We start from the raw sequence: 21,500 nt of genomic DNA on the forward strand, positions 1-21,500 counted from the left end.
ACAGGGAAATGTGGAAAAGGAAGAATTCCACTGAAAAAAAGACTAATATCACTCCTTTACGACAACTTATAGTGAATCTACAAATGCACAAAACATTTACTAATAGACATAATATTGTTAAAACTGCACTTTTTTTTCTTAAGACATTTCAGGTTGTTCATATTTGTGCAGATTATTAACATTTTATTGTGAAAGGATAGTTTGTAAATATAAATATTTTCATCATGTAATTTTTGTCATCATTTGTGGGTTATTGTTCTATTATTTTACTTGATATAATATTGGTCTGTAATTGGCCCCTGAACTAAAACAAGTTTGACACCCTTGACATTAAATATCTTTAGCGTAATTTTTGCACTAAACAAATTCATGCCATGGGGCAGCTTGGACCCTTTAGTGGGCTGGTTTTGACCCATGGGCTGTACGTATGACACCCTTGGTCACAACATAAAATTATATGATAACATTAGTCATTATTGTTTATTATCCCAGACCCCTGTGAGAAAAGAAACACACTGAATTCTACATGTCCCAATACTTTTGTCCATATAGTTAGTATATGTGGGTGAACAAAGACCTCAAACTGAAGAGCACTGGGCAAAAACAGAAAGTGTGTTGCGTAAAAGTGTTATCGGTTTCAGATTGTGTGAAGGGTTAATGACAGATGAAGGCTAAGAAAAGCAAAAGGATGATAAGAGTTGAATCCTGGATGGAGAAGTGGTTGTTGGCAGGTGCAGAGCTCCTTGTAGAAAGAGATTAGGGAGGAAAAAAAAAGTGGAAACCCTTTCTCCGAGCTCCTCCAACAGCGCCTGCAGTGATAACAAACCCAGATTTGTCTAACACCAGCCCTCTCGGGAAGGATATGTTTCATTAACTATTCAGTCATTGGCGAGGAAGGCACAAGTGAGTCAGACGTGACGCTGATGGCAGAATTGGCGCTTTCATCACAGACTGTGCTTGTTTCATTGAACCCAGAGCTTCGCTTCTGAAGTTGTCCTCTCTGACAATGTTTGGTTTGTTTCACAGACGTCTCACTCAGCGGTCTTCAGATGGTCAGTAATTACACGATGAGGCTTTTTTTTCTCCCCCTTTTGCATTATTTTAACGAGGGATACATGTGTGAATCTTCACATCATATCAGCTTCCTTCAAGAGGCTTAATTTGTGAAGCCATTTGATCATCACTAACATTTGGCCAAATCATCAATACCCTGAGTGTTCCTTCAGCATCATCACAGGCACAGACTTTAATATCAATCAGCCTGCAAGAGGCTTTTCAGCAATTTCTGTCGTATAATCCTCAGAAAAGAATCCATATTAGAAAAAGAAAGAAAACACTTCATGGTTATTTAATAAAACAACATAAGATGTCATTGTTTGGTGTGTGTAGCGTGGGATCACAGGAGGCATTTTCATTGCAATTGCAAATGAAGATCTGTCTGCTTTATCCACAGACTAATGCACTGTATTAAAGGTTTTACTGATATTATGTTTAGAAGTGAATATTTAGATAGTGTCATTTCATTTTAAGTATGCACGTTGCGACAAAATTCCGAAGATGCCTGAGTTACCTACTGGCTATGTTTGTAAACAAACAAATGGTTTATTTATGGTGGAGTACACTTCAAAATTGTTCACCATGAGGGAAGAGATTTAGGTGAGTAATCGCAGAAAGACTTACGGATTTGTGATACTTAGACTGGGGTTTTACAGATTTGATGAAAAATTGGTGATGAAAGTCTCCCGCAGCTTTAAGTTCAGGCGGTGGTGGGACTGTGCATAAAGCCCACTGGGATCAGTTGTCGTTGGTCCGTCATCCGTTAACAATTTTTCAAGAATCTTCTTCTATGAAACTGTCAGTCAGAATGACATATTTGTTGTGGAACATCTTCGGGGCAAGGTCTACCAAGTTTGTTCAAAGACTTGGGAAATATTGATTTTTGAATTTTGTGTATGAATTTTTGACATTATAAAAATCCCCATTGTTTTATAATGGGACCAACTTCAAAGTGCTATGACTTGAAAACTATTATTACTATTGGCAAAAGACAGGAAGTCACATATGGACTTTCATTTGGTGCCATGACCTTTGACCTTGACTGACCTTGAAAGGTCAAACCCAAAGTCATCTATGTCCAGATTTCAAGAAACTTCTTCTCCAAAACCTTTAGCCAGAATCAACTGAAATTCATAGCAGAGGTTCCTTAGGGCAAGGTCTACCAGGTTTGTTCCAAGATTTGAGAAATATTGATTTCTTTAAAAAAAAATTTATGAATTTTTGAAATTTCCAAAATCCCCACTGGTTTGTATAAAGTGCTATAACTTGAAAACAGTTGAAGACATTGATATAATTAGTATTGGCAATAGATAGGAAGTCACATATGGGCTTTCATTTGGTGCCTTGACCTTTGACCTTGAAACATCAAACGAATATCAATGTCTTTGGACTACAGGACCCTTGGTCCTATTTTTATTTTCATTATCATTTTTGGTTTGGGTGGAAGGCGCATGTTAACATCATGACTAACTGACATATTGGGTGGATAATTCAGCTTCAAAAATGATATAAAAGCCAATCTTTACTATTGATCCATATGTTTACAGATACTGGTCAGTGAATGTTAGCTTAGAAAAGGTCAGAACAAGTGTTTTCTTCCATTTTCTTGTTTCTTAACAGACTCCTCTCTATTGCAATTTCTTTGACACAGGCATCAGAGCTACACAATAAAGCATTTATGAACACTGCCCTAAATGTCTGATCATTCCCTTAACATACATGTGACCCATATATGGCTCCATGTTGATAGCCTCTAACTAGTATCATCCCCATTCATTTATAATGCTGACTTTTAAAACTAAGAGGAAGGAAAAGAGGAAACGAAACACTGAAGTCCAATAACGGCAATGAATCAGTCAGCACTTGTAAAACAGTGAAGTCGGGAAACGGGCCAAAAACTGCAGCCACGCTGTCCAAACACTGGTATCATGGGCAGACACCACGACCGTTATGATACCAATAAAAGAGAATCAAGTACACACGTGGGCCAAGAAAGCACAGTAAATAGACAACTCAGGAAAAACTGAGGGTCATCCAGGAAAACCTTTAGATCCACAATCACTCAACACCCAGAAACAGCAGCTCAGCAGGAACACATTTGGCCGGCAGAGCTGGAGTGGGGATTTCTGTGCAAACAGGAAACAGGGTTTCTGCAGGTTTCAACAAGTTAAATTAAAGACTTTTTAAGACCATTATTAAAGCCATTTGAGACCTAATGCATTTTCACTCACATTGCAGCCAGAGCTTAATGGGAAAACAAAGCAATACTGGATGATGGCAAGCATCTGACTTCTTACAGTGGCTGTGTTTTGTGATTTCCCATGCAACTCCTATCCTTTATAACTAGAGTTTCTAATATTTTCTTACACAATATGCAGTTGGCTTCAATCTGTGGCTGTGTTCTGTGACTAAAAAAAAATAACATAATTTCATATTGTGGTATATCATTAATGTCACCATCTATCACAATATTTTTGTCTTTTGGTTGTGTCCCATTATTTCACATGGATGTTGATGGTAAATTTACATGAAGACAGCACAAGAACAATACATTTTCCCATCTTTCAACAGGTTTCAGCCACACACTAAATCATTCAATTGCCCACTGTGTAAAACCTGCAATAATTGCAAATTTCAAATTTTTTTCATATTAAGGGCCCGCGGAAACCCTGAGGAAAACAGACTCGATTTTCAATAACCTGATATTAGTTGAAAGTTGTAATAAACAGCCACCAAACAAGCTCAGCTGCCCAGACAGGAGCTGATGGTGCTTCTGAGCTCAGGCAGCGTTAATGCACTCCTGACAGAATACTGTGGTTGCTAGTGTGGCTTTGGAACAGTCTGGTGCAGCTGAATGTGAAGGAGTTAATATCAACCGACCAGTGCATGCCAGAGCTGGTCAGAGAGCAGGGCAAAGGCTTAAACCAGTGTTTCCCAACCAGTGTGCCGCAACACGTATGTGTGTCCTGAGAAGTCATCAGGTGTGTAGTGGAAAATGATCCAATTTCACCTGACTGGTACTGTAAGCGAGCAGCATGACCGATACATATGACTGCACGTACCAGTGATCCACTCCACAACAACAGTTTCCTGTTTCCCTTTGAAAAATAAAAATAAAAGTGAAAGTGAACAGACCCTGATGCAGTGCATTCTGTTGATGGAGCCCCCCCTCACTTGCAGGGATGCAAATTATTGATTAATCCTTTAATCATTAGTTGGTTGACCTTATCGATTAACAATTAATTGATAAGCGGTGATTTTCCTGAGAACCAGAATTTCTCTTTCAATAGGGTCTATAGGAATAAAAGCTAAATATTGTTTCTATACTTCATGAAAAAAACATGCCATATTCCTTAATGATTGATTTATTGAACCATTGGATACAGTACAGACAGTGACATTTATGGAGTAGAACTAAAGAAATTCTGCAGAGAAATTCAATAAAATAAATGGATCTGAAGAGGAGCAGTTTAGAACAAATGGGCATTTGTGACTCTGCATCACTGACATGATGGAGCGAGATTTCAGCGGAGATACCACCACCGCCCCCCTCCCTTTTGCTATTTTCCCGTAGCCACTGGGGTGGCTGCGGGACATAATGTGGGACATACCTGTGGCCTGGATCAGGAGCCTGGAGGATGTTTTCAACTTCTGTCTCCCTGACCAGATAGTCCAGATGACCGTGGACTAGACCAACCTCCAGGGAAAATGCTCCGACCCGATACAGACCCCACATTTGTGCGTCTATTTAGGAGGAGGTGCACCACTCCCACAAACAGACAGGCCAATCTGTGTTTTGTTCCACTATGTCCCTAAAGCCATTCTAACTCATCAACACCATGATCTGGTTCGATGACCGGCTATCCCAGCGTTGCAGCGCGGACAAACCGTCAGCCTTCGGACAGGACATGGAAAAAGGCAATTAACAGACAATTGATAATTTAATCGAGCAAATTCTTATCGACAATTAATTGAGTCGATTAAGTGTTTACATCCCTACTCACTAGTGATGCGCGGATTAGCAAGTTACCTGCGAACCCAGGATATCGGGTTGGGGCGGGCGGGATATGCCTCCCATACTATAATACAATGGACCTTAATCTGGGGGTCCGTCCGAGGGGTCACTGACACACCCCTCTCAGCTTTCTTTTTCCAAACGCCCCACGACAGTGTCGCCCATGCACCCCCGATAGGCCCGCCCCATCCCCCCAAAAAAAGAGACTAAGAGCTGTTGAAGAAAATTCATGTGTGTCTTTCTTCAGTTCCTGAATTGAAGAATATCAGCTTTGTGTTCAACTAAACAGGCCCAGGTTTCACACTGAGGAAGTCAGTTGAGACTAGATTTGTATTATGGTTCAATAAATATACTTTTTGTTTGGTGGTGCGCCTTGTGATTTTTCTCAAGTAAAACATGTGCCGTGGCTCAAAAAGGTTGGGAAACACTGGCTTAAATTATACAGTAATAATGAACTTACGTATTGTGGGAAATTCATGCTGTTCTGCATGTTTGGCCCCGGAGAATGATTACACATTGCAACAGACACAGATATTAAAAAACTCATTTGGATGAGACAAACATGGTTATAATGACATTCAAATACAAGACATAAGATACAAAAGACTGACTGTGACGTGGCCTTACCATGGTTGCCGGGTTCCAAGTGGTGGAAGGAGCCGTTTTGGGTTGCCAGTTGGTGCCACCCGTGAGCTTCTTCTCACCGGGCTGACTCCAGTGAAGATCACTGTACACACAAGGTCAAAAATCTTAGCTGCGTTTAATATGCATCAGGGAGATTAAGTTAAATATTAGCCGAGTGCACTTACTTCTTTGCTGTGCCGTTGCCAATTCCCAGATCTGGAGGGTACAAATGCACATTCATTAATGCGCTGGCACAAAGGCAGCAGGACCCGATTAGACCTAGCTGCACTAATGTGGATATTTTTCTAAATGGGTATAATTCCCCATCTATTTAAAGAAAAAAAAATCTGCCCATGCAAACTTTGTTCGCTCAAGTTTCTCTCAGGCTTCTCATCACACCACAAATAGTATTGGAGGAGATTTTCTAATGTCTTCCAAAGCAAAATATCCATATTAATGCGGACAGGGCTTTGGCTGAAGTCACATTTTTCTTAACTTTCTCATTGTTAACATCACTTTCTAGAGCCGAACTGATTCCACTATTGTATATCGTTATTTTATATAGTCAACAAAATGAACCAATATGAAAAAAGAGACACATCTAAGGTTTTGTGTGTCTAATGCTATTTTTTGGGTTCAGTGTTAAGTTTCACATGTATTATTTTAATGACATGGCTTTGTAATATTCCATTTGAGAACTCCTGTGTAGTCTGGACTTAAATCAACATGATGAAACAGCTAGAACATACATATACGTTGTTCATGCACACATCAGGGGTTATACATAATCACCATTATCTCTCGATGACCTTTCATTTAAATAAGAGCAGAAAATTAAAAAGTTACTGTCAATTGTAAGACCTGATAAATATTTTCACCAACGTACTTTTTCCATCTCCTGAAACCCATCGACTATGAATTTCTTACTCTTGATTTCCTTAACCTTATGATCTTTTTCTGACCTGATCTGTAGATTAAGTGGTCGAGCTGAAGATGACCCTCCTGTGTTGGTACAGATAGGGTATGAATAGAGCCATGCTCTGCACGATGTGAATATTTTAGCTCAATTTGAGGAAGAAATCAACAGACTTGCCATCTTACATTCATCACTTGCCACAGTACAATTAAAAAAAATAATATTTTAATCCCTAAATTAAATCCAAATACCCATCTATAGAAGAATATGGAAATAATGGAATATTTGGTCAAACCACAAGGATTTTCTTAATTCAAATTACACATTTTGTTTGTTATTTGTGTACATTAATATTTACTGCTAAACATGAAGTATCCTACCTCCATTACCAGGTTTGTTAACTACATATGAGGTCATTTAGTGTATATACCAGTGTTTTTCAACATTGGGGTCGCATGGAATTTAAATGGGGTCGCCTGAAATTTCTAGTAATTGATAAAATAAAATAAATAAATAAAATTAAACTTACTACAATAAAATATATGGTGAGGAGACAGAGACAATCCCAGTCCATAAAAGACATGACAAACTGAAGCTGAAACTGAAGCACTGTGCTGCAGCTCTTTCATAATTCATAGTTTGAGTTATTGTTTGCTCAGTATTAAGCCTTGTAAATCCAAGCTAGACTGACTGTACATATCCTGACCAAGGAAAATAAAATTCTACCTTTGTGCAGTAATCTACACCTGGCTTTTCTGCCTCCATCCATAATAATATACATTATATAGACTAAATGTCCTCTAACATTAACCTTTATTTGAAACATAGTATAGCAAACTATTACATGATCAAAAACAAATTAATTTTAGCAAAAAAAAGTCTCCGTTTTGAATGTCTGTGGTCACCAGAAATTTGTGATGTTAAAATGGGGTCAGGAGACAAAAAAGGTTGGAAACAACTGTATATACAGATAATTAATTAATGATTTGTTTGTCAGTCAGACTATCAATTCGTCAACTTTTTAGGAAACATTGTGTCGAAGTGTTGTACTTACTGCCTACAAGATTGGCCAGTGAGGAGTCCAGGTCATTGGACACCAGCTTGTTGGGCTGCTGGCCGTTGGGGGTCAAGCCCTGATTGGGTGAAGATGCCACTGTAGGTTTCAGGATGCCACCTAAAATGTCTTAATCAAAAGGGGGCGGGACAAAAAGAAAAAGGAAAGGGAAGGAAGGAAGGGGGGGGTTGGGTGAAAGGTTGGGGAGCCCAGAACAGGTGAAGACAAAATACACACGACAAAAAAAACAAAACAAAAAAACCACAAAACAACACACACACAGAGAGAGGATGTTCAGCGTGGATGAAGCAGGAAGCGGCACAAAACTGATCAAGCCAAGACTGTGTGAGAGGAGTGTGTGTGGAGTCAACTCACCCAGTCATGCATATGCCATGCAAAAAAGCCAAGGCCCCAGGGAGTGTGTTTAACCCCAGGACGAGGAAAAAAGAGACAAAAAGTGAGACTGTGAGCAGCCTAAAACCAAGTGAGGGTGAACAAACAGCTGTTAATGAGTGCGTTAGAGATTCACGGTGCTATATGCAGCATTTATGCGCATCATTTTCTGATTGCCAAATGAATGCTGACACCTTGGTATAATTGCTTTACACCAATGAGGCAAAAGCGGAAATAATCAACCTCAATCACACTCCAGTGGTAAAGTTAGAGACAAGACAGTTTACCAAAATTAAGCTTAATTATAGCTATTAGGTGTGAAATGAGTGATATCTACTTTAGATATGCTGCATTAGACAGGTTAATATGTGAAAACTACTTTCTTAATCCCAGGTGATTATGTAGGGCTTTGCAATAGAATTTCTTTTGGTAATTTTTGGAGCCCAATAAAAGTTCTAATAGCCAGCTAATTAACTAAAATCACTAAATGCCATTTGCTCTGAGCTGAAACCATTTATTAAGCCACAGAAAAACCACATAACATACAATGACACATCTTTTTTGCACCTGTGCATGCTAAAAATAAACGTTCCGATGAGATGGCAGAAGCACATGACACATGAGTAGATTTCCATGAGGTGCTCGGCCGTATGATTACTCACCTATGTCTTATGGCTCTGAACTGAGCAGACTGTGTTGCATGAACTGTCCTTATTGCTCGTAAGGAAGCTATTACAGCACCAGTGAAATGGAATTTAAAGTCCAATGTCTTTTTTTTATGGTTAATTAATAATGGCGAACATCTGTTGAACATGCTCTGCACAGTTTCAAATGGAGTGAGAATATCTGCCAGGATTACGTCTTGTTGTGAACGCTAAAAGAAAATGAATGAGCAATCATGTCCTAATAGGCTGACAATAATCTGCAACTTGTCATGAACGCTTGTTTGGAATGACCTCAAAGCATTAGTCGTTCACATAAACCACACACTGGAAAAATCAAAGTGTCGGACTTTGATTTGTTTGCCAAGTACTGAACATGATCCAATCTACATGCAGTCTGTCCCCCAGACCTTCAGGTGGCAGCAGAGTACACAAAGCCTGCCGGGTCCAAAAGGGCAATGGGAGGATGTGACAATGCAGCACTTACCTGTAGAATCCAGGTTGTTGGCGTTGGTGTTGTTGCCAAATACAGAGTCAAAGTCGACATTAAGGCCTCGAGAGTTCTGTGGCTGCTGGGGCGTTGGGGAGGCTGTAAACCCTGGTGAACCAACAACAAAACAAAGAATAATTAGGACTAAATATGTATCTAATATTTCTATTCAAGACAACACAAACCTCAGGGGTGACATTTGACATTTTTCTATTCAAGTACACTGCAACTTTGACTGGACATTAGCTAAGAACATCAACAAACGAACAACAAAACAAAAACAGAGTTCTCTCAGCTTAAGTAAAGTGTGATTTAAGACTTTAAGACTCTATTAATCTCACTCAGAATTCCATTTAAGATGAAAATAACAACAGTGAAAATATTGACTTACATGCATTTCTTGTTTTTTTTTTTTGTGTTTTCGTACAGTTGCGGAAGAATTATTAGACCATCAAAAGTCATCAAAAACAATGGTTATGCAATTAAATACTAACTCCTGTGTGTGTCATGTGACTAAAACAGACAGAAAAGAAAACATGGAATGTCTAAAAGCACTGTTTTTGTCAGTACAATGCCATAGATATTGATATAAGAACTGAAGTAATTTTGGTTATTATTAGGAAAACATGGAAGATGGATAGATATCAGCTCTGACATTAAACTACTACGAGCTATTTTTATTGTTTTCATTATATTTGCCCAAACAAATGTACCTTTAGTTGAACCAGGCATTAAAATGAACAAGAAATTGAAGAAAACAAGGGGTGGTCTAATAACTTTTTTCCGTGACTGTATTTTTTTTACGCAACGAGTAGAGTGAACAGGTGTTTTAATTTTGGCTTTGGGGTGTTTTTTTTAGCCTGAGTTTCTACACGTGTACCTACCTCTGAATAGACCAGCTACAGCAGGGGGCTCAGATTGGAAGAGAGGAGTGGTGGTGTAAGGGTTTGGCCCACAGAAGGAGTCTGACACACAGCAAGAAGAACGGCAGACAGACAAAAGTACCAGACGGAGAGAGAAGAGGGAGGAAAGGAGGAAAAGATTATGAAAATACCAGAAGAAGAAGAAAAAAAGAAAGGGTAGTGAAAGAGAAATGACAGGAAGCCGAGCAACTGTGGGAAGGGCTTTTAAGCAGAGGGAAAACAAAGCTCAGGATTTGGTGGACAAAAGCGAAGGAAGCCGGCACTCATCACATCGCTAGACTAAATACAGGGCGAAAATTAAGGGCAACTCACTGCTAGTGTCTAACCACACAATAATGCAGGTTCACACCCATGGGCATGTAGAAGGGAGCAGGGAGGCAGAAAGCAGCAACAGCACTCTTTACTGGACACTTCAGCCATCAAACCCATGGAAATCCAATTCTATCTACGCCAACATAACTACACTCAACATCTCACTACTTCTATGACATTAGGGGTGTGTATTGGCAAGAATATGGCGATACGATACAAATCACCATGCTAGGATCACGATACGATATATCATGATACTGTTAAAAAGGCAATTTTTTGTTTGTTTCTTTTTTTAAATGATTTCCTTGAAGAATTGAATTACATCCGAAATATGCACAAATACTAAACACATTTTTATTTCATCATAACAGGATCTGATGCTATACCACAAAATTTTCCTGTGTTAAAACTTTAATTATGTTTTAAAGACATTACAGTTTAAGGTCCTGTTCAAATGTTCATTTTCTATTAGTTCATAACTAACATCATAGCATTATTTTTGTGCAATCCCAACAAAGGAACTAACATCTGCCTCTTTCAGAAAGTAAAAAGTGCTTTTAGGATGTTTCAAATAAACACTATTTAATAAAATAGTGTTAAACAATAATAATTAAAATATACACAAAAAAGAAAAACAAAGAACAAAAATGAACCTCCACAATATCTGCATTTGAATAAATACCTAAAAATATCGATACAGTACTTTTTAATATCGATACAGTATCGTGAAATGAAATATCGCAATATATTGCAGAACCGATATTTTCTTACACCCCTATATGACATGTCAGCAAAGTACCAGCCAAACAGTCATCCACCATAGTACCTGTGATAAAATGCTCGGTGGTATCAAGATCAGATGCCAGGGAAGAGCTTGAATCAAAAAAGGGATTGTAATGATCTGGAGAAGAATGAAACAAGGCTGCTGATCAAGATGGATATTCATGCAAAGAACTTTGAAATACAAACAGAAGAACAAGAGGAAAGCAAATACAAGATTAAACGGTCCGAATCAAAGAATGTTAAGAGCTGAGAAAACAAACATGGGGAACTCAGCCTTGCCGTGGAGGGAAACAAATATTTAGAATGGGGCAGCGTGCCAGAACTGAGATGAATGTGAGAAAAGTGTCAGAAAACTACAGAATGTTCAGGCAAGTGACCCCAAAGCCAGTTCAGGCATTTCCTCCTTTTCTACATATAGTGTTCGCAATCCCTGAGAGATCTTCAACAGCAAATTATCAGCCAGGATGAAGTTATGGGACTTACTACATCAGTATGAAACATACGCATGCTAGTTGGAACTCTAAAAGAAATAGAACAAGATGCAGCTAAACAATCCCACCGAACACTTCATGGCTAGGTGTCCTAGAGGACAGACTGCCAGTGTCAGAGGATGCCGTGGACAGGTGGACGGCGTCGACAACAGGTAGTGTGAGGAAAGGGTTTGAGTTTGGAATGGAGTCCTCGGCAGCTTCTGCAGCAGAGGTGAAAGGATCTGAATGGGCAGGAGGAGGGAGGAGGAGAGGAACAGAGAGGTTATGGTGGAGAGAAGGACGAGAAAAAGAAAAGTTAACAAAAAAAATGAGCATGCAAGAAGACACGGGAGGAGGAAATGTCAGTAATGTAGGTGAAAAGGATTCACAGTGTTAGAAATCCACAGACAGGCTGATATCATGCCCTACATCTGATGTGGTGCTCTCGCTGGCCCAGATTTACAGGTCAGGTGATGAAGTTTATCGCATCTTAAAGCGGGTTAAGGGTCGTCATTATCAGGACAGTCAAGAGTCCACAAGTTGTAGCAGCATCCGTATCCAACATCTATTTAAGGCTGAACGTGTTTAGTGCAAAAGAATTTCTTATCTAAATAAACACGACCACATTTCCTCAATATCACAATTAAATTTTTATGATGTCTGACATGTTTTTAACCCATAAAGATCCAAACAACCACTGGCAACTAAAGCATCTACTGATGTCAGATGTTTAATACCCATTTAACCACTAATTCTGTCAATACATGTAAATAATTGGTGTAAAATACAGTTATTCATCTTTTCATGGTCATCACATATGACCCATTTGGACACTCAGAGGCTCCGTAGTTACCGTGGAAACACCGTCATCTTCTACAACATTGATTCACCAGTAGTAGTGGAGTTTGATAAATAAGTGTTTTGTTTTTTATGTTCAGTTAATGATATATTTTGCTTGAAAAAGGGCCCTTTTTTTTCCAGTTTTCTCCATTTTTCAGATAATAACCTTTGAATTTACTTTAGTTTTCATGAACATCTAAACGGTCTGTGAATTAAATACAGGAAATTACATGATTTACCCTGAATAATGTGAAATAAATAGGATAGTATTATAATAAATGGTGATAAACAGGGTTCCTGTAGGTTTCTACAAGTTAAAATTAAGACGTTTTAAGACTAATTGGAACAGATTTTAATGCCGATTTCGCAGCCTATTTCACAGCCATACTGGTAAAAACTAGTGACTCCTAGACTTTCTGAAAATGCATTTATTTCCTCCAATGCCTTGATTCCCACCGTTCCGAGTCATTTCTGTCTGTAACTTTGGTTTGCCATCTAACCTGGTAAAGTTAATATTAAAATAAATAAATCACATCACAGATTTATAATTTCAAGTGCTTTAAATAAAATTCAAGCCCTTTTCACACCTTGAAAACCCAACAATGAAATTTAAGCATTTTCAAGGATTTCAAGCACCCATACGAATCCTGTTTATATGATTACTGTGAAGCAGATTGAAAATAGCTTGGAAGCTGCTGCTGGTTTGAGGCCGTCGTTGTTCAGTCTTTCACACATCCCAGTATGATGTGTCTACTCTTGCCTACCTTTAAACTCCTAAGTAACCCCGTTTCTTTTTTTTTTCTTCTTTGTGTTATGATTATCAATACTACAATGTCTGTATACACATATATGCATTAATAATTTTCTTTGTGTTATTTTGTAGAAGTGTGGTTGGCTATGTGAACAAGCTTGTTATTATCATCATTATTATCCATTTACTTACTTATTTATTTATATTACTTTTTTTTGTTTTTTGCATGTGTGTGCTTCATGGACACATCCACAATCATTTATACACATAGATAAATGTGAGTGTGTGTAAGTAACTGTAAATATGTTTGTTTCCAAATATAAACTTTATTATTATTCATGTTATTGTTCTGCAAAGTTGGATGACCGTGAAAAGCCCTGATCGTCACAAATCACTCTTCTGTTATGTTTCGCACTGCAAAGTCTGTGTTTATATGACATTATTCATGTAACAAAGATTCACAAATAACATTTTTTTTCCTTTCAGTGAGCAATATTGACACCCTTTTTTGTTTTTCAAAGAAAATAGAACAGCACACTTTTTTCCAATGACGTCCTGTGTAATATGTTATGAGACTGTTCTAAATAAAAATTTGAATTAAAAAAACAAAACAAAGAAAACTCATAAGTAGTTACTGAGCAGCTCAAGCTAAATATTTAACCTGTAAAAACTATTTTGCAGATTATCAGTGATGTTATCTCCTTGTGTCAACCACACTATTTATATATCTTAAGATAGGAGACTGATGTGAAAAGCACACAAGTTTATAGATAGATATGAGATAAGCCTGACACTGCAAATATGAACTACACATGTCAACATTTATTTTTCTGACACAAACAAGCTGCAGCATCCATTAAAAGTTTAACATATATGTATCCTGTAAAAAATTGCACCACAATGTAAAAAGATTAAATATTTTGATAACTTCCTGCTAATCAATGTCTGGAGTTTTGGGCCCTAAAATGTCCTGAGATTAATGCAAAGTGATAAACACTGGAAAAATCTAAATCTTACCAAGTGTATTTTTCTCATTTCTAGTCCAAATATCTCATCACACTTAAAATAATGCATAATCACCTAAAGAGTAACTTTTCAGTAAGATATAAGAACTTATTTTTAGGCAATAGATCTTGAAAATCTTATTTCAAGAAATCTTACCAAGATGATTTTTACTGTTCCATCAGCAGATTTTTTTGCTTAAATTAAACAAAAAAAAGAAAAAAAATCTCGAATTAAGCAAAAAAAAATAAATCTTGATAATTTTCACTTGTTCCATTGGCAGATTTTTTTGCTTTATTCAAGATTTTTTTTTTTTTTTTTTTTGCTGAATTCAAGATTTTTTTTTGTGCTTAATTCAAGATTTTTTTTTTGCTTAATTCAAGCAAAAAAAATCTGCCAGTGGAACAAGTGAAAATTATCTTGGTAAGATTTCTTGAAATAAGATTTTCAAGATCTATTGTCTGAAAATAAATTCTTATATCTCACCGAAAAGTTACTTTTTAGGTGATTATGTTTCATTTCAAGTGTAATGAGATATTTTGATGAGAAATACGAAAAATACACTTTGTAAGATTTAGATGTTTGCAATGAATACACTGATGCTCCAAAAGTAAGGTTTCTTTGTAATATATCCCACCTTCAGTCATCATCATAAAAAAAATAAGTTATTTCCATCCCTGTCTCAAATTAATTAGTATGTAGTCTTGACAGTATGAGCCTTGTGTGTGAGTATGTGACTTGTGTGTGTTTTTACATGCAGTTAAGTAGCAGCATGGATTAAAACATTGCCAAAAAGTGTGGTTCTCTCACCTCCCCATGTGTTGGCTGTGGAGAGAGGCAGTGGCTGCTGGAAGGCTGGCTGCAGGTCCAGCAGGTCATTGGCTGCCTTGGAGGTGCTGGATGAACAGAGGACAACAAGGGCATTAGGGATGAATCTGTGACTCATTGACTAATAATTAGTGTCCTTCTCCATTTTCAAGGTCTCCAACTGCAGAGAACCAAAAATGGAGTGGCTGTGAATCGGAATGGGGGTCACTTATGGGATGAGTGACTGTGGGATTCTTACCCGTTATTGGAGCTAGGGGTGGAGAAGAGGTCGATGGCAGGATTTGAGTTGATGGTCCCACCCACCGTAGAGACAGGGGAGGAGTCTGTGGTCGCCATGGCAGGATTCTTCTGGAGTTCTTTCAGACGCTGCTCCTATGAGAGTTAAAATGATAGTATTAATAACATAGAAACTATCCTAAATATGAAAAAATGTTTACTTAACTCTTTGTAAATGTTTTGATACAAATGTATACATTTGCAAAACCCTAAAAAAACAAAGAGTATAAAGAAAACAAAAACTATCCTAAATACAAGACATGTTCCAAGAAAACAGATTCTCTATGGCATTTTTGTCTTGCGTGGATATTTCTGAAAGTAAATCAAGATCCGTTTCACGCCCTTCACGTGAAATCTGGCAGCTGTTTGATGTATTATTTTCCTAAATCATGGCTTTATGTTGCTAGGATTTCCCATGTGATTCAACAGTCTTATGCTGTTATGCATTATGTCTTATGCTATTCCAGAGTCCTGGGAGATGGGACGTTTCCGACGTCCATCTTGGTAAAATGTACTGGAAAGCCTGTCCAAAGTGGGAGGTCCTTGTTGCAAAGTGAGGCCAGTTCGAATTACCCCGACCTCACCACAAACTACAACGTGACGTCAACACAACAATGGCGGCGCAGTGTGCAAGTTCGCAATGAAAAAAAACCAAAAAACTTCACAATGTATAAATAGCTCATCCGTCATTTTGCTTCTTCCATCTCGTTTGCTTATATGAGAACACTGTACTGTTGACAGTCAAAATGCCTCTTCAGTAACAAAGCAAATAGGAGCTTAGATCTGCAACCCCCATGTTTGTTGTTTATGTTCAACACGGATCACCTGGAACACTTTGAGGTGGGAGGCAGTTAACTCCAAGTGAGATATATTCTACCTCCCAGGACTCTGGAATGCAGCATTATACTTGAAATAGTAGTACTACCTCCTATTGGGTTCATGTTGGATTTGTTTTGTAGTTTTTCCCCCGAAACACACATTTAAGCATGGCTTCATTCTCATAAATCTAACTTCATAATCCAATTAAATTTAAGACTTGCAAAAAATTAAAAATGCCTTAAACTAAAAACCCTAAAAACACAAATTTTTTGTTTTTTTTACTTTTCCAACCTTGCTAAATGCCTGTAAATGAAACATCTGGCCACTTCACATTCTCAAAACATACTTACAATCTAAGTGGAGAAATAAGCCATTTTCATTTTGTCATCAAAATCGCTTCCCAGCTCTTGAAAGAGGTCAAATGTATTTATATTTTCATTTTAGAGCCACAGATGGCCACGTGTTAAACATCCTTTGCAGAATGAAGAAAAACACAGTCCAAACTAAATTAGGGGTAGAACTCTAGAACACAAAGGGCAAGCACAGAGGCCAAACTAGAGAATGCTCTTCAGAACAGGTTCATCATCTGACCTTTCCAAAGTCAATTTAACATTAACTGCCTAAGCTTCATGTGCTGTAAGCTGAAAAGAATGCAGGTGAGGGATGCAACTGTACTTTTAGAGCTTTTAGGCGAGCCTGCTCTTCCTCCAGGGCTGCCTGTTTTTCCCTCTCGTCCACTTTGGTGAAGGATATGCCGGTGTTGGCCAGAGAGGAGACAGCGTTGGAGAGGGTGCTGGCCCTGATTCAAGAGACACACAAAGGAAATGAGTTAAAAATCATTTCAGGAAAGGGGGGAAATAAAAAGAAGTGAGATTACCAATTTTACAAGTATTTAACATTGGACTTTGTTCCCATTAATTGCTTTACCACAATTAAGTATCAAAGCTTCCCCTTTCCAATTGTGTTCTACATGAACAGCTTGAATCCACGAGCAGCCATTTTTCTAATATTGAAACATGAAAAGTGCATCGTAATAAAAATGGCGCATTTTTAACATCTTTCATGCTCAAAACCCCTTGAAGCCTGTCCAATACTATCAAGTTGCTGAAGCAAACATGAGCCTGTGTTCTGAGCCCGGATGGCAGGGAGCCAGATCAAGTGAACGGAGATGAAGCAGACCTACCTGCTGGCTGCTGTCGAGTCTTTCACTTTCTTTCCTTCTAAAGAGGCCAAGTGCTGCTCCAGGGCATCCAGCAGGCTGCTGGGGGCCTAGTGTGAATGTCATTGACACACATTAAGTTTCAAAGCCTGAAGAGAGACTAATAGAAAAAGTCTTCTGGAGGAAACAAAAACAAAACACTGAGGCATGCCAAGTTATTGCCAAGAGTCGACCAACAGAGCTACTCTCAAATACTGCACAGAGACAGAGAGAGAGAAAAGGTTCAGATACTTACACACACCGTAAACTGAAGGTGGAGAGACGGAAGGAAAGGGAAAAATACAGAAAATAAAGGTGGTAACAGTCAAGATACCATTAAGGAAAGTGTTTGGGAGCAAGCTAGCTTAGGCTGGAGCTACTGCAGCTTCTCCTCTAAAATTAATTATGTCACAACAGAGCTTCTACACGAACCCATCTTGTACACAACACACGTCTCTGGCAGGATACAAGAGGTTACTATCAAGTCCTACACTGAAGCCCTGGATTCACACCTTTATTTGCTGTACACGGTGCAAGGTCAGGAGTGAGTATGAAGGTGTTTCTAGGTGCAGTAGATGGCTCATGCATTGGCTGCCTAGCGTGCACAGCACTGGGTGTGAAAACTACTAAGGCCTGAAGCTACAGGGGAGCAGCCTGTGAGAGGACAGTAATAGCCAAATTTTGGAAGTTCATACAGTATTCCAGAGGTCAGTCAAGCAACATGTACATACAACGGCTCATATGCTGTAAGCAAAGAAGTCTTTGAGGACTGTGTATAATTGCCTGTAAGAAGATCTTAGACTATGTTTAAAACATTATTCATGTTTTATATTATTAATGCCTTACCTTGATCCCATTCTCATTATTTCTACATTGCATTTGTGTGGACACATGCTTAGATTAATTGTATACCTGAATAATAAACAGATTCAGCTTGTAGTGGAGTCTGTAGATGTAACAAAACGCAACTACGTTTGTGTTCTGTCACAGGAAACTAAGCTGTTGAAATCTTCTGACCTTTAAAGGACAGTTCCACTTGGCCAGTCCTGGTTTCATGAGCCACAGATTTCACGGATTTGCCTCTAAAGATTCAGTGTGAGTGTGAGGCTAGTGGTGAAGTTGCAGACGAACTGGCAGAAGTCCCTTATAAAGCCAGTTTTTGTTCTGTTTTGAGCTTTTTATTTAAGCTCGATGCTATCCACCATAAAACTGAACAAAAAAACACAGTGGTGCAATGTGGCGGACTCTGAATACTGATCCACAGTCTGAGATAAACGGCTAGTTTTAAAAGGCAACGAAAACAATGACTCTCACGTTGCTTTGATTATGCACTAATGAAACCAAGAAGATGAATATTATATTGCATTTGTGCCACTAAATCCTCTTAAAACTCACAGACACAGAACCTTCATGTTACAGGCAGGTATTCGAAGGATTTTATATGAGACTTAAATACTCAAAAGCATATAATCTTTACCTCTACTGTGTCATAAAAGCAGAAGCAAACTATGTGATATTTAAGCAAGAGTTTTTCTAGGAACATGTTTAACATACTTACTCTACTGCTATAACTACACTGAGCAAAAGTATAAACGCATCATGTGACACTTTAACATTTTAATAGCATTAGGTGTTGCACAATACATTAAATAACACACAGTTTATTTTGTTGATCAGTGTGGTACAGATTACTGTCCGTTAGAACATGATAGTGTCGTCTGGCATTCAGGGACATTCATGTGGACACAGTGGGGGCCGGCTGAAAGAAATCACTACTCCATATCTCATGTGTCCACCATTGGCTTCTTGTAGAGCAACACATCGTCTTCTCATTGAGTTGACAATATTGTCAGTTGTGGACATGGAATTATGTTATGTGACATTTTGAGGTGTCCTTTTATTGTCCCCAGTATCAGGAGGGTCTGAATAATGTTTGAGCAGCGTCTGGGCATGACACACCTGTTTTGTGGGTGGAATCACTAGACCACGCAGCAAGTGCTCACTTGCAGAGATGGACACAAAGTTTGTCTATAAGTCAAGAGAATTAACCATGCTTTACAATTATAAGACATCATGAGCTCATTTTGGCTGTGCGTCTCGAGTTACACAAATACTGTACATGGTGCATTTATATTTTTGCTCAGTATATATACAGACTATGACATAATACATGGTGGACAGGCAGCAAATATATTTATACAGCTCCCAGAATCTTCACTACTAACAGTTATATATTATCTATTCAAAAATAAAGATTTACAAGCAAATGCATGTCTGTTATCCTTAATCTTCTTGCAACTTATTGAAATTATGCTTATAATATGCTAGATACAGTATTAATTCCCCAAAATTTGGCCATTTCCCACTTTTTAGTAAAGCTAAGCCAGCAAACAGGTGAGGAGCATAAAGTTAAGGAGAGTTTTAACTAAGTAACTGCAAAGATGCCAAAAAAAAAAAAGTTTGATATGAGTCTATGAGCAAAGGAATGGTTACGCTTACCTGAGACAGATCTGGGATGTCTCCTCGATCAATTCCCACTTGCTGCAGAAGGAGAGCAAATTCAGATTAGACATAGATTCAGCAATTCAGTCACAATTGAAATTTGGGGGTGGGGAAAAAACATAATCAACGAGGCTGCTGACTTGCCTCTGCAACTTTGAGAAACTCTGAGATTCTTGTCATCCGTGTGAGGAATTTCTTATAGATGTCAAGACCTTCTTTGCACTGGACTTTCTTCATGTCAAAGTATTTTTCTGTTAATCGAAATCATAAAGTAAGCACAACAAACATGCCGGCAAACATAATCCCCAATGCTACTTCCAACACCCTGTAAATCAATTTCCCGTCTCTTGAAGGTGAAGCAGAAGGTTGGATAACCTCGCCCTGTAGATGCTGAATATTGCATGCTCATCATGCCAAAACAGTGAAAAGTAAACCTTAGTGCATATTAATTTGAGGCTTAGGCTAGAACAGAATTCATAAAGTCTACTGGGAAATAGTTTGTGACAACCCCCCATAAACCTCCTTTGAAATAAACCTGTTAGCAGTCTGCGGCTCTGCTAAACCACCAGGTTCCCAGGCTTCCATTTTTTCAGTTAATTAAAGGCTGCGTAGTGAGAGGAATGCTAACGAAACAATCTCCAAGTATATCCTTTCTTTCAAAGTTGAATGCAAAGTATGAGAACCAAGTGAAATAATTCTGGCTTTCACCTCTGGTCAATGTCTGTAAACAGCTGAGTGAACCAGAATTATAATACTATAGCTATAATGTCAGAAGTTGCAGGACTAAATTTGTCATTTCTTTTGTACCCAGCAGGTTGATTATGCCCTCATTGTAGGCTGCAAACAGTCGGATCGCATCTTTGAACAGAAGCATGAAGGCTGCGTTGATCACACCGTTTGTTAGTTCATTGGCATTGACCTAAACAGAGGAAAAAGATAGAAGGTGTGAGTGGAGACATGAGTGTGTCAACAGGAGGTTTACTAAAAACGTCAGCTCTGCCAATTAAAGCCCTCACATTGAAATCAAGTAGCACATCCATCTGATTTTGGATAATAGGGATGGTCTTGAGGAGCTTCTCTGTGTTCATGGTCCTCATCACACCATCAGACCTGTGGAAAGGACAGAAAATAGTAATAAGAAAGTCATGGTGGTGCAAATAACAAACATGCATCAGTAGGACACGTCATAGGATTACATTTTTTAAATCATTTGTGTGACTGCCATCATGAAATTCCCTAGGGATGGACCAGCTAAAATTCTAGGCCAATACCAGTGATTAAAATAATAATTTACTCAATACCAATGTTTATTTTTGGTTTTATTGTTATTTATAAACCCTTTTGCATTATTAAAAAAAATGGCTCATAACATGAAAAAATTCAGAAATGTTCTCGAATGAAATGAAAAAATGAGATGTCCTTTTATCAACCATCATAACAGCAGTCATCAGATAAATACACAAACAAACAAGAACCTGTCACAGTGCAAACTAGGTAAAGACAAAGCTGACTATGCGAACTATGCACCGTAAAATGTGTGAATGGGTCTCTACATTTGGTCTCTATAAAAACCAACAACCAAAGGT

At 38.2% G+C, this 21,500-nt stretch overlaps 1 protein-coding gene across 25 annotated transcripts in view; it reads right to left on the minus strand.

Annotated features, from left to right (window-relative positions):
- picalma (phosphatidylinositol binding clathrin assembly protein a) overlaps positions 1-21,500 on the minus strand; it is a 60,112-nt gene that overhangs the window by 12,926 nt on the left and 25,686 nt on the right. Inside the window, exons 6-22 of one of the 25 annotated variants that reach the window (XM_030153742.1) lie at positions 20,931-21,024; positions 20,722-20,833; positions 20,059-20,165; positions 19,912-19,953; positions 17,669-17,680; positions 17,398-17,483; positions 16,890-17,013; positions 15,358-15,491; positions 15,102-15,187; positions 11,788-11,940; positions 11,272-11,346; positions 10,095-10,175; positions 9,208-9,318; positions 7,666-7,794; positions 5,881-5,911; positions 5,699-5,798; positions 5,532-5,555 (exon numbers count right to left, since the gene is read on the minus strand). In XM_030153742.1, the coding sequence (XP_030009602.1) occupies positions 5,532-5,555; positions 5,699-5,798; positions 5,881-5,911; positions 7,666-7,794; positions 9,208-9,318; positions 10,095-10,175; positions 11,272-11,346; positions 11,788-11,940; positions 15,102-15,187; positions 15,358-15,491; positions 16,890-17,013; positions 17,398-17,483; positions 17,669-17,680; positions 19,912-19,953; positions 20,059-20,165; positions 20,722-20,833; positions 20,931-21,024 (1,501 nt within the window). Of the gene's footprint in view, positions 1-5,531; positions 5,556-5,698; positions 5,799-5,880; positions 5,912-7,665; positions 7,795-7,816; positions 8,007-9,207; positions 9,319-10,094; positions 10,176-10,209; positions 10,618-11,224; positions 11,347-11,787; positions 11,941-15,101; positions 15,188-15,357; positions 15,492-16,889; positions 17,014-17,397; positions 17,484-17,668; positions 17,681-19,911; positions 19,954-20,058; positions 20,166-20,721; positions 20,834-20,930; positions 21,025-21,500 lie in introns of those variants that run through there. The other 24 variants (XM_030153746.1, XM_030153743.1, XM_030153763.1 and 21 more) reach the window with 24 other exon arrangements.

The sequence above is a fragment of the Sphaeramia orbicularis genome, chromosome 14 (genome assembly GCF_902148855.1).
Source record: "Sphaeramia orbicularis chromosome 14, fSphaOr1.1, whole genome shotgun sequence".
NCBI lineage: Eukaryota > Metazoa > Chordata > Actinopteri > Kurtiformes > Apogonidae > Sphaeramia > Sphaeramia orbicularis.